The 13,010-nt window shown below is 38.2% G+C and overlaps 1 protein-coding gene across 7 annotated transcripts in view; it reads right to left on the bottom strand.

The window, feature by feature from the left end:
- Positions 1-571: 571 nt before the first annotated feature.
- Positions 572-13,010, bottom strand: part of LOC131427084 (extracellular sulfatase SULF-1 homolog) — a 159,030-nt gene continuing 146,591 nt past the window's right edge. For all 7 annotated transcript variants that reach the window (XM_058590002.1, XM_058590003.1, XM_058589999.1 and 4 more), the window contains 6 exons: positions 9,654-11,162; positions 9,379-9,592; positions 8,993-9,306; positions 8,680-8,922; positions 1,981-2,056; positions 572-1,916 (listed from right to left, as the gene is read on the bottom strand). In XM_058590002.1, the coding sequence (XP_058445985.1) occupies positions 1,679-1,916; positions 1,981-2,056; positions 8,680-8,922; positions 8,993-9,306; positions 9,379-9,592; positions 9,654-11,162 (2,594 nt within the window). In that variant the 3' untranslated portion in view covers positions 572-1,678. The remainder of the gene's footprint in view (positions 1,917-1,980; positions 2,057-8,679; positions 8,923-8,992; positions 9,307-9,378; positions 9,593-9,653; positions 11,163-13,010) is intronic.

Genomic DNA, 13,010 nt, shown 5'->3' with positions numbered 1-13,010 from the left:
CTAAAATCCATTGTCCCGAGTCAAGAGTCCAGAATCTCTAATACCAAAAGCCATGGTTAGAGTCAACAGTCTAGTGTCTATAATCTAGTCATTGCAGAGAATTCGGAATGCAGAGCTCAAGGTCCGGATTCCTAGGTCCAGTGTTCGAAGTGAAGAGTCAATATTCCATAACAGTGTTTAGAATCTGGATTCTAGAGATCCGAATCCTGAGTCCTGATCTGTGGAGTATAGAGTCTAGAGTTTAAATGTATACCATTGTTAAAAGTTCCAGAATCCTGATTTCTGTTCTGGAGAGTTTAAAGACAGGAGTTCAAAATCCAAAGCCAAAGAACTTAGAGTCCTGATTTGTGATTAGCAGTGTTAAAAGTGCTGAGTCCAGAGCTTGAATCTGAGTGCCTAGAGTCCCGAGTCAAGAGTCCAGAAACAAGATTACTAGTCGGTAGAACCTACAGAATATATAAAAAATTGGTTTGCAAGACACTTTGAACAACTCAGCACTGTTAGAAGTAACCGAAATAGATGATTTCGAAATGTTTCAATTCGTTTTTTATCAACAACTCCCACACTCGTGTTCTACTTTTTTTTTTATTTGTTTATACAACAGCAGCTTCTGATGACTGGGGATTATGTGTTCATATGAATAAACATATAAATAGTAAAAAAAAAGTATAACAAAGCTCAGTCAGTCAGCTTCTTCTGCATACTAGTTATGTTTTTCAGACCCGACTAACACACCCGACTCACTTTCACTTTGCTAAAATCAGAATAAAAGTGACACTAGCTCTTCCGTGAAGGTTTTCTATTCTAGACTTCTAGAGATGCCTGTTTGTATGCTCTATTCATTCCGGCATTACTAATCAATAGGCTCTAGCTTTGCAATGGTGTTCGATTCTGTAATAAATACAATGATATTTGTGTAGATTGAAGTGACAGGAAATCGTGAGTCTTCTGTTAGTGGGTTCCAAAATCAATGTCATATTCAAGCAACACTAGCCACTTAAACAATGCTAAGTTCGGTTATACAGCGGACAAGTGCTTGTTACTAGTTTTGTCGATAGAATGCTTTGGGGAATAAGAATAAAGAGATTGAATTGGAACCTATACACGATGTTTAATACGTGGCACTGCTCTGCCAGTTGAGCTACTCTGAAGGAGTGATGACTTTGACGGCATTCCAAAGCTTTGTTTTGTTTTAGGTTTTTCTTGTGCTATTTTTTTGTTATATCGTCCAATTAGTCTAAAGTGATGGCGCATCTGACAATTCAGCATCAGGCAACCTCTAACTGAATGAAAACAAGTTTGACGAAATTCTTCTAAGCAACTTCTTGTAATTACTGGGAATGGCAGTGGCAAAAAAACGGAGTAAATACTGCCAGAACAGTAGAATTGTTAGAAAGAGTAGTACGTTTACATTATTACTGGTAGTTTATCAACAACTAATGGTTTATACAATTGTGTAAAAACAAGTCTAACCTTAAAACTTATACTATTTGAACATGTTCACCACCAGGTGAAGTGGTGAAAACAGAAGTAAAATTTACATCAGTCATGGATGTCGAGAAACGAATCAAACTATGATTACACAATATCTTACTCAACACGTTTGCCTTTCTACTACGTAGGTAAATACAAATTACGAACAGATCTTCAACCATGAATGCTACGGTCCGCGGGGTGTCTAAGCAGTGTAGATTGTGCTTCTCCAGATCGGCCGTCGGCTGGTGCGGTTCCGCTTCGATCCACTGTGACTGACGGTGCCACCACCGAAGAACTCACTGCTCTGACTAGGAAACTGTTCCCCACTGCGGAACATTGGCTGCGGCTGGTGATTGTGGTGGTGGTTCTGACCGCCGCCTCCGTTTGGTCTTTGCTGTTGCTGCTGCTGCTGCTGCCAATGTTGCTTTCGCTTACCCCATCTGTTCGAACAAAAAAGATTAATTGCAAATTTGAGCCAAGTATTCAACGTCGGAAGAAACATACTTGATTTTCTTCTTCGGAGTACTGGTCTGCATGGCGTCAAAGTCCGAGAAGTGGACGGGAATGTTTCCGGTGGCAGCTGAAATGAAAGGAGAATTGATTCGTCTTAGTAAAATGCTTGGAATACTTCGTGGAATGAAATTAATACTTAACACTAGAATCAAGCTTTCTAGCTTCCAGATTGATTGATCACTTGGATCTTCTAACCAAACCATAATGTGTCTTCACTGCTTGAAACTTCCGAGTAGCTTTACCATCACATCTAACATTACTCAAGGCAGCCATCTTGCGCCACTATTTTTCATACTTTTCTTAATGACCTATACGATAAACGTATGTCTTTTGAGAGTATCTATTCAGATGAGCTAGACTACATTTCCGGTTCGATCATATAAAGCATCCAGAATGTTTTATTTACTTATTTATTTATTTGGGACAGGCCCGTGCGCAGGGGGGGGGGGGGGGGGGTGTTTGGGGGTTTCAACCCCCCCCCCCCCCCATGAAGAATTTTTTTTAAATTAAGTTTCATGAACAATGGAGTACTTATTATATTAAAGTGCAAATAACTTGACAATTCATATTGTGATGAATATTCAATATTGTGATGATGAAACTTTATTTTTCAAATTTTAGCGCCTTTCCCACTGTAATTTGTAATGAAGACGCGTTTCCAAATGTCCACCAAATGCTTCGCGTTCTGGCAGTTTTGCCGGTAACAACGGCGACGAATGAACGGTCTTTTTCAACATTGCGTCGTCTCAAAACTTACCTCAGGTCGACAATGGTTGAAGAGCGGCTAAATGGTTTAGCCTTACTCAATATTCATCGCGATGTCGAGGTGGATACCCAAAGAGTTCTTGAAAAGTTTTTTTCAGTACCACGCAGAATTAATCTATTGACGAATTGTAACTGAGCACTTTAATACAATAAAATGTCTTCATTTGAACAAAAAAGTACAATTTTTTATCAATTTATAAACTGACATAATTTGAGCCCCCCCCCCCCCCCCTTCCCCCCCACTTTAATGATTTCTGCGCACGAGCCTGACATAATTCGTTTTACATTGTCAATATAGTGGATGAGGCGCCTTTTCGCCTTTTCAGGCACGAGCCTGATTTGGGAGCAGGGATAAACTTTCTGGAGATGGAACTTATCTCTTTCTCCAAAAGGCATAAAACCTCCTAATCTTTTATACCAACAAATTAAAAATATACAAGGTTTAAGGTTTATATTAAACTAATTCATATAAGAAATTAGCTGTATAGTATTCGCTTGACAAACTACTCTAGATTTACAACTCAATCACTCCATGGTAGATTGCGAAGTGCGAATCTAATGAATTTGCGTTGAATAGCTTCTACACGGTCGATGTCGATTTGATAATCGGGTGTTCAAACAATAGCCGCCGGCATATTCGAGTGTTGAACGGATTAGTGCACAATAAAGTGCTTTCAAGCAGTGTAAGCTACGAAAACTTTTAGCAACCCGAAAGATGAAACCTACGAGTGTGGAAGACTTTAAAATTATGTAATCGATGCGATTCCTGAAATCAAGTTTGAAGTTTAAAATAACTCCTAAGTCTTTCACAAAGGGTTCAGGTTTAAGAACGTTTTGCGAGAGATTGAAAGGTTGAGCGCTTTCGAGAGAAGGATATAACGGAACATTTAAAGGCATTCATGTATCATCTTGGCCATTCGTCAGATGATATAGATTGAAATCATCAGCGAATGATAGATTGGAGCCTTTCACCGTGAAGTTGAGATCGTTGAAATAGAGTAAGAATATAAACGGTTCTGAATGGCTTCTTTGAGGCACTCCAGAACTAACAGCAAATGATGTTGTTATCCTGTTTCCTATTTTCACAAACAGCTCCCAACCAGTTAGATATGACTGCATTCAGTCCAGTAGAATACCGGTAAAGCCAAGTCTGTCATGTTTAGCTATTGCTTTTTGATGGGATATTTTATCAAACGCCGCAGTGAAATATGTGTAAATTTCGTTGACCTGTAGACGCGTTTGTAGACATCGAACGATAAACGATACTAAATTTGTAGATGTACATCGTTTAGGCATGAATCCGTGTTGCGTTTCAGATATGTAGTTGAGTTTCCTTACAATGTTCTACGATGAACATAAGACTAAATTTGTCATTAACGTAGCCGCAGAATTGCTATCGCAAGTTGACAGTACCGACCTCCAGTTCAACGAAAGCAGGAACTGATTCATAACATTGAAGTTATCTTTCTTAAAATCGTAATAGATAGTCTCAGAATTTTTCTCATAGAAGGCTGGTTTACAATCCGAAACCTGCTTAAAAAACTGCTCCCGAAACTGCTCCAAAAACTGTTCCAAAACTGCACCAAAAACTACTCTGAAAAAAAGCTAAAAAATCTATTCGAAAACTGCTCCAACGCCAGATCCGAAAATTGTTCAAAAACTGTTCTGAAAACTGCTAAAATCAGCTCTAAAAACTGCTAACTGAAAATGCTTGTAAACAACTTTAAAAACTGCTTTTAAAACTGCTCCAAAAACTACTCTAACAACTACTTAAAGATCTGATCGAAAGCATATAATGATAATAAGTCCAATATCAAATATGAATACCACATAGCGGGAGTATAGGAAATAATAAACAAATTCTTTATAAAAACGCATGCGCTATACAAACTAGTAAGCATTTGAACTAGAGTAGTTTCACAAATCAGTAAGAATATTCTGTGAAGATTATTGATTCGAAAACTACTACAAAAACTGCTTGATAAACTGCTTCCGAAACTGCTCTAAAAACTGCTCCAAAACTGCTCCGAGAATCGCTTTAATAACTATTTTGAACTGCTGAAAAACTGCTCCAAAAACTACTCTAAAAATTGCTAAAAAAAAATCTGCTCGAAAACTGACCCAAAACCAGCTCTAAAAACTGCTATCAAAACTAATTAAAGAAATGCTTACAAAACTGCTCTAAGATTGTTTTCAAACTGCTCCGAAAATTGCTTTAATAACTGCTAGAAAACTGCTACTAAAACTGCTTGAGAACTGCTTCAAAAACTACTCTAAAATCTGCTCTATTCAAAAACTGCTAAAGCCTAAAGCTTTAATACAGATCTAAAATCTATTCTAAAAGCTGCCTAAAACTATTCGAAAATTGCACCCAAAAGTTATCCTAAAACCTGTTGAAAAAATTGTACAAAAACTGCTCTAAAAACGTTTTAAGACTGTTTCAAAGCCGCTCCGAAAACTGCTTCAAGTACTGCCTAAAAACTGCTTTCAAAACTACTTCAAAACTCCTTTAAAACAGCATGAAAACTACTCCAAAATCTACTCTAAAAACTGCTTGCAAAACTGTTCTAAGAACCTGCTTAAAAACTGCTTCAAAAACTGCTTTAAAGCTGTTTAAAACTGCTCGAAAACTGCTATAAAAACTATTCTAAAAACTGCTGAAAAATTTGTACAAAAACTGATCTGAAAACTGCTTAAAATCTAGTCTAAAAACTGCTCGCAAAACTGCTGAAAAACAACATTGAAACTGCTCTAAAATCTGTTCGGAGACTGCTCTAAAAACTGCTTCAAAATTACTTACAAACTTTTTGAAAATTGCTCAAGAACTGCTTTAAAGCTTTGAAAGTCTTTGAAACAGCTTTAAATTCACTCTATAAACTGCCTAAAACTTCTCGAAAATAGCTCCAAAAGTTATTTTGATACCTGTTTAAAAATTTGTACAAGAACTGTTCTAAAAAAAGTCTTAAAAATTGTTTCAAAACTGCTCCAAAAACTACTCTGAAAACTGCTTTAAAATATATTCAAAAACTGCTTGAAATTGCTTATAAACTTCTTAAAAACTGCTTAAAACAGCTTCAAAACTACTCTAAAAACTGCTTACAAAACTGTTCTAAAAACTGCTTAAATACTGCTCCAAAAACTGCTCCAAAAACTGCTCTAAAAACTGTTTAAAACTGCTCGAAAACTGCTATAAAAACTACTGTAAAACTGCTTAAAAAGCTGATTGAAAACTGCTCCCAAAAATGTTCTGAAACAGCTTAAAACTGTTCGAAAATTGCTTCAAAAATTACTCTAAAAACTGTTAAAAATTTGCTTAGAAACTTCTCTAAAAACGTCTGCTCCGAAAACTGCTCCAAAAACTATTCTAAAACTGCTAGAAAAAATCTGTTTAAAAACTGCTTAAAAATGCTCAACAAAACTGCTCTAAGATTGCTCCAAAACTGCACTGCTCCACAAACTACTCTGAAAACTGGTTTGAAATCTATTCGAAAACAACTCTAAAAACTTATTGAAATTGCTTACAAACTTCTAAAACAACTTAAAAACTAGTTAAACAGCTTCAAAACTACTTCAAAGTTAAACAGCTTCAAAACTACTTCAAAATTTACTCTAAAGGCTGCTTGTAAAACTGTTCTAAGAACTGCTTAAAAACTGGTTTTAAAACTGCTCTAAAACTGTTTAAAACTGCTCAAAAATTGCTTCAAAAATTACTCTAATAACTGCATAAAAATTTGTGCAAAAACTAGAAAATTGCTCCAAAGACTACTCTTAAGAACTGCTAAAAAAACTATTCAAAACTGCTTCAACTGCCAGGTCTGAAAACTGTTTTAAAAATGCTCACAAAATTGCTCTAAAACTGCTTAAAAACTGCTCTGAAAACTACTAAAATCCGCTCTAAAAACTGCTTTAAAAACAAATCGAAAATTGCTAAAAACTTCCTCAGAAAACTACTTAAAAATCTGTACGAAAACTGTTTTTAAAACTGGTCGAAAATAGCTTAAAAAAATACTCTGAAAAATACTTAAAAATCTGATCGAAAACTGCTCTAAAAACTGCTTGAAAATTGCTAACAAACTTTTTGAAAACTGCTTAAAAGCTGATCTAAAATTGCTTTGAAACCGCTCTAAAACTACTTTAAAAAATATACTCTAAGAGCTTACAAACTTACAAACTACATAAAAACTGCCCAAAACTGCTCTTAAATCCGCTTTCAAACTATTTCAAAAACTTCTAGAAAACTGTTCCAAGAACTACTCTAAAACTGCTAAAAAAATTGGTTCGAAACTGGTTCAAAACCAGCTCTGAAAACTGTTTTAAAACTGCTCACAAAAATGCTCCAAAATTGCTTAAAAAGTGCTCCGAAAACTGCGCTGAAAACTACTTAAAACTATGGTCATTTAGGGGTTAGCCAAATTTTGTGCTAGGGCACATAACCGTTTTTTACTTAAAACTACTTAAACAACACCATTGAAACTGCTCTCATAACTGCTCCAAAAACTAATCGAAAACTGCTCCAAAAATTCTTCTTAAAACTGTGCGAAATCTGTACGAAAACTGTTCCTAAAACTTCTTCAAAATGCTTGAAAATGGCTCCAAAAACTACTTAAAAGACAACATTAAAACTCCTCTGAAAACTGATTGAAAACCTCTTCAAAAACTATTCGGAAAAGTACCTAAAAATTTGTTCGAAAAAACTGATCTAAAACTGCTTGTTAACTGCTTCGAAAACTACTCTGAAAAATGCCTAAAAATCTGTTCGAAAACTGCTCTAAAAACTACTTGAAAATTGCTAACAAACTTTTTGAAAACTGCTCAAAAGCTGATCTGAAAAATACTCTAAAAACTGTTCGCAAAACTGCTCCAAAACTGCTCTAAATTTATCCAAAAAACTGCTTAAAAATCTGTTCAAAAACTGCTGCTAAAACTGCCCTAAAACTGCTTGAAAATGCTCGAAAATTGCTCCAAAAATTACTTAACAATTTGTACAAAAAGTACTCTAAAACTGCTCTAAAAACTTGGAGCTCCAAACCTATTTCGAAAATTGCTTGAAAACTACTCTAAAAACTGCTCGAAAAACTACTCTAAAAACTACACAAAACTCTGATCGAAAACTGCTCCAAAAATTACTTTGAAACGGTTCTAAAATTGCTTTAAAATTGCTCTAGAAACTGCTCTAGGAACTGCTCAAAAACTGCTCCAAAACTGCTTCAAAAACTGTTCTAAGAACTGCCTAAAACTTCTCGAAAATTACTCCAAAAACTACTCTAAGAACTGCTTACAAATTTGTTCAAAACCTGCTCTAAAAACTGCCTAAAAACTGATCTGAAAGTTGCTTTAAAACTGCTCTAATAATTGCGAAGATCTGTTCTAAAGCCTGTTCGAAAAACTACTGAAAAAAACAAAATTAAAACTGCTCTAAAATTTGATCGAAAACTGCTCTCAAACTACTACTTAAAAATCTGCTCGACAACTGCTCGAAAATTGCTCCAAAAATTTTACATTTTAATTGAACTGCTTGCAAATTCTTACAAAAACTGCTTCAAAACAGTTCGAAAATTGCTCTTAAAACTGATTAAAAAACTGCCCGACAACGATACAAACGGTTTTCCTTTCTCACACCACTCGACTCAGTTCCTCGAGTTGAACGATATCTCTGTGTGCGTATGTGTTAAATAATACCGATCAAATTTCTCAGAGATGGCTCGACAGAATTTCACAAACTTAACGGCAAATAACAGGTCTTATAATTCCATAAGTTGCTATTGAGCTAGAACTAGAGAGTAAAGTGTGCTGAAAATTCTAAACCGCAGGCACTCAAAGCAGTTCAATAACGGAATCAGTTCCAAGATCCAGGCTTGATTGGTTCAAATCGATACGTAGAAATATTCAAACCAAATCAAATCAATTTCATTTACTCCAAATTACCTCCAGTAGGATCCCTGTGATGCTTTCGCTTTCCGGTACCGGCTCCGCTCGCCACCGCCGGCAGTCTCCCATTTGCCGGTAGCATCGGAATACCATCCGTTTGACTGGCCAACCCGTTGTGCTGATATCTCGGCAGTGTACAACTTTTACCACGACAATTCTTCATGTAATCCAAAGTATCGTGAAGGACTGCCTTTTCCTCCGGGGTAAGCGATGATTCACGGTTCTGTGTTTCGAATGGATCTAAAATCGGAAGACGAATTTAAGGATGCTGGAGTGCCAAAAAATCCTTGTTCCCATGTTCGTAACTTACCAATCCGTAAATTATAGTAGGTAACCAATCCCGTCGTAAACTCACAGTACAGGAAGTTGTGCGTTTGATTGATGGTCCGCAGACAGGAATAGGTATTGTTGTTTGCATTCATGCAGAAACAGAACGGCTTATCGTCCCACAGCGGTGCCGTCCGCCAGTGGTTTGCGTCGTGACTGAAGCAGTTCATTCGCTCCGACAGGCATTCCTTCTCGAGTTTAGCCTTCCGGTGCCGTTTCCTTTCCTTCTTCCGCTGCCGTTCTTCCTTCAATCGGCGACGCGTTTCGCGAGCCAGTTCTCTTTCGTCCGGTATTGGTCTACGAAAAAAAAAAAAAAAACAACGGATAAAACTACCAACTTGAAACGCTGGTGACGAACGTGAAACTTACCCTTGCACTTCCGGTTCACAGTAGCACTCGGCTGCCGGTAGCATCGGATCATTTTTCACCACCGGGATTTGATTGTGCGTGATGGCATCGACGCCGAAAATCTCGTTCGCTACCGTTGTCATTTTGTTGGGCGTACTTTCGATGTGGGACTCGGCATCTTCTTCCACTGTTTCCGGTTCCGCGTCGGGATTAGTTGGATCAACCGGACGGGGTCCTGGTGGATGGTGGATGCATGAGAAACGGTTGATGATTAGTGATATTAAATCGGTACAAACCTTCAAAGGACGTTGAAGCTTCCGTAGAGATCGGCCGATGAGTCATCGGTGTGCTACTCGTCGTCAAATCACTTTCAGTTCCTCCAATCGTTGACACGGAACTAGCTGAGCTGGAAATCTCTTCATAACTTACCGTTGTCGTACTAACAATAGATTTAAGAATGTCCTCTGTGATCTCCAGTATGGATTTCCGACCGGTAGGGGAGGTGACATCATCTATCCTATCAGTTCCGGCGAAGATTTCTTCGGTTGTACTTGAACTTGGACTGCTACTGGTAAACTGCGCCGCTTCTGAACGACTACGATTGCGATGTTTTCCGTTGAAACCCACGGATTGACCATTGTTCCGATGTTTATTTTGTTGACTAGATCTGCCATTCGACGGTACAGAATCCGGCAGAACTTCCTCCCGATTAGCACCATCCTCGAAAAGACTCATATCGATCAGCGGTCCTTGATTGTCGTCGGTTCGTGCCGGTTTCTGACGGCGTCTGAAGCCACCATTGTTTTTCGGTCGTTTTCCCAAACCCGTCCGGTTGAACTGCTCCTTTCTTGGAATCACATTTTCAACGAAAGGAAGCAAAGTCGTCGGGACAACGGTCGATGTTGTTGTGCTAGTGGTAACTTTTAAATCGAACTCCAGCTCGACAGATTCACTGTGTGTTTCATCTTCCCCGTCGTCATCGCCATCTTCGCCATCATCCCGGAAACTCGTCGGTTTATGTTCCTTCAAATACCTCCGAATATCTTTCAAATCATTAATTTTACTCTTCAAAACCTTTATCAGCATGTCCACCTGACTTCTACTGCGTTTCCAGCTGCTTTCATCTTCATAAATCACATTCGAACAGTTCACCTTCCCAATAGTCGTGACGAAACATTTGGATCCTGCCCCAGCACTTTCCTCCGTTTCCGTCGAATGGTTGTACCGCTTCAAAATTGTATTCTGCTCAAAATTCCGTTCGATGTTCTTCAACGTGCTCTGCAGTTCCTGGATAATATTTTCAATCTGACTGCCGCCACCGACATCTCTCTTACTTCTACCGTTGCTGTGACTAGACTGCAGTTCACCTTCCAAATCCGCCATCGATTTGGCAACCGACAGCAGTTCGACCATCTCCGGATTAGCCTCGAAAAATAGTTCCACGTGGGAGGTAGCGTCCCGTTTCTGTCTCCGGTGCCGATATCCATCGAATCGTCCCAACACGTGATGTTTGTAGTCCCGCTTAGACTTGATCTTAGTGTAGATCAACCCGTCGGGGGTGAAACAAGCGCAGTTGCGCTTGTTCTGACTAGAAAGTTTATTGATCTCGGCCAGATGATTCTGCAGCTGAAGGTGAAACTTGCACTTGTGCCGTCGCCAGCGACCATCTTCGCTGACGCAGCGCCACTTTTGACCCGGCACGCAGTTCTGCTGGACCGACGGATTGGAACATTCGTTGTTCAGACGTTCCATCTTCGACCGGAACGGTGTCATCGGTAGGCTGTTGTCCAACGAGTCGTGATGAGCTGAAAAAAAAAACAAATTTTTATCAGATTCTGTTTGAATTATTACCGGATCCGAGTGGCAGTTCCGGAGATATGGATTGATAAGCGATGTTCGTTATAAAATACTTCAGGCTCAAATCATTGTAAATTGTTTAAAGTCTCGAAAGTCGTAATTAAGTGGGTCCGAAAAAAGGCTTAACTTTACTCTTGCTTTGCTTTTGCGTTGCTTTTGCTTTAATCTTGCTTTTCTTTTCCTTTGCTCTTGTTTTGCTTCTGCTTTACTTTGCTTGCTTTGCTTGCTTTGCTTGCTTTGCTTGCTTTGCTTGCTTTGCTTGCTTTGCTTGCTTTGCTTGCTTTGCTTGCTTTGCTTGCTTTGCTTGCTTTGCTTGCTTTGCTTGCTTTGCTTGCTTTGCTTGCTTTGCTTGCTTTGCTTGCTTTGCTTGCTTTGCTTGCTTTGCTTGCTTTGCTTGCTTTGCTTGCTTTGCTTGCTTTGCTTGCTTTGCTTGCTTTGCTTGCTTTGCTTGCTTTGCTTGCTTTGCTTGCTTTGCTTGCTTTGCTTGCTTTGCTTGCTTTGCTTGCTTTGCTTGCTTTGCTTGCTTTGCTTGCTTTGCTTGCTTTGCTTGCTTTGCTTGCTTTGCTTGCTTTGCTTGCTTTGCTTGCTTTGCTTGCTTTGCTTGCTTTGCTTGCTTTGCTTGCTTTGCTTGCTTTGCTTGCTTTGCTTGCTTTGCTTGCTTTGCTTGCTTTGCTTGCTTTGCTTGCTTTGCTTGCTTTGCTTGCTTTGCTTGCTTTGCTTGCTTTGCTTGCTTTGCTTGCTTTGCTTGCTTTGCTTGCTTTGCTTGCTTTGCTTGCTTTGCTTGCTTTGCTTGCTTTGCTTGCTTTGCTTGCTTTGCTTGCTTTGCTTGCTTTGCTTGCTTTGCTTGCTTTGCTTGCTTTGCTTGCTTTGCTTGCTTTGCTTGCTTTGCTTGCTTTGCTTGCTTTGCTCGCTTTGCTCTTACTTTCCTCTCACTTTGCTGTTGATTTTGTACTTGCTTTGCTCTTGCTTTGCCCTTACTTTGCACTTGCTTTGCTCTTGCTTTGCTCTTTCTTTGTTCTTGCTTTGCTCTTGCTTTGCTCTTGCTTGCCTTACTTTGCATTGTTTGCTTTGCTTTTATTAATTGCGTTAGCTACTTTACTTACTTTCTAACTTTGTTACTTTTACTGTTTTGCAGTTTCTACTCACTTTCATACCGTTTCTATTCATTTTATAACTTTCCCAATCTTTATTCATTTAATATTTTTCTTATTGAATTCCTTACTTTTCTTATTCCCGTCCTCACGATTTATGTTAACTTTCAAACTTTTTCGCTTCAATTTTTTGTTCAAATCTACTTTTAATCTTATCCGTTTCACTTGATTTAATTTAGAAAATCACTTTGTATTTTCCTCATTTCCTATCAGGTTTTTCTTGTTATTTGCCTTATTTGTTTGATATTCTTTCCTATTTTCTCCATCCACTGTTTTATCTTTATTTTTTATTCTTCATTTTTCTATGCACTTTTCATTTTTCATTTTTTTTTGCTGTTTTTATTATTCCAATTCTGCTCATTATTTTTCTTATCACTTTGATTAAAAAACAGCATTAAAACTATTCTGAATACTGATCAAAAGCTGCTCCAAAAATTCCTCTACTCTGAAAATTGCTGTGGCGGTTCCGGAGATATGGATTGATAAGCGATGTTCGTTATAAAATACTACAGACTCAAATAATTGTAAATTGTTAAAAGTCTCAAAAGTCGTGAGTCCAAAAAAAGGCTTCGCTTTTGCTTTGCTTCGCTCGTGCTTTTGCTTCACCTTGTTTTGTTCTTCCTTTCCCCTTACTTTGCATTTGGA

This window comes from Malaya genurostris, chromosome 2 (assembly GCF_030247185.1).
Source record: "Malaya genurostris strain Urasoe2022 chromosome 2, Malgen_1.1, whole genome shotgun sequence".
NCBI lineage: Eukaryota > Metazoa > Arthropoda > Insecta > Diptera > Culicidae > Malaya > Malaya genurostris.
Note: the sequence above shows the minus strand (reverse complement) of the source record. Positions and strands in the feature narration are given on the sequence as shown.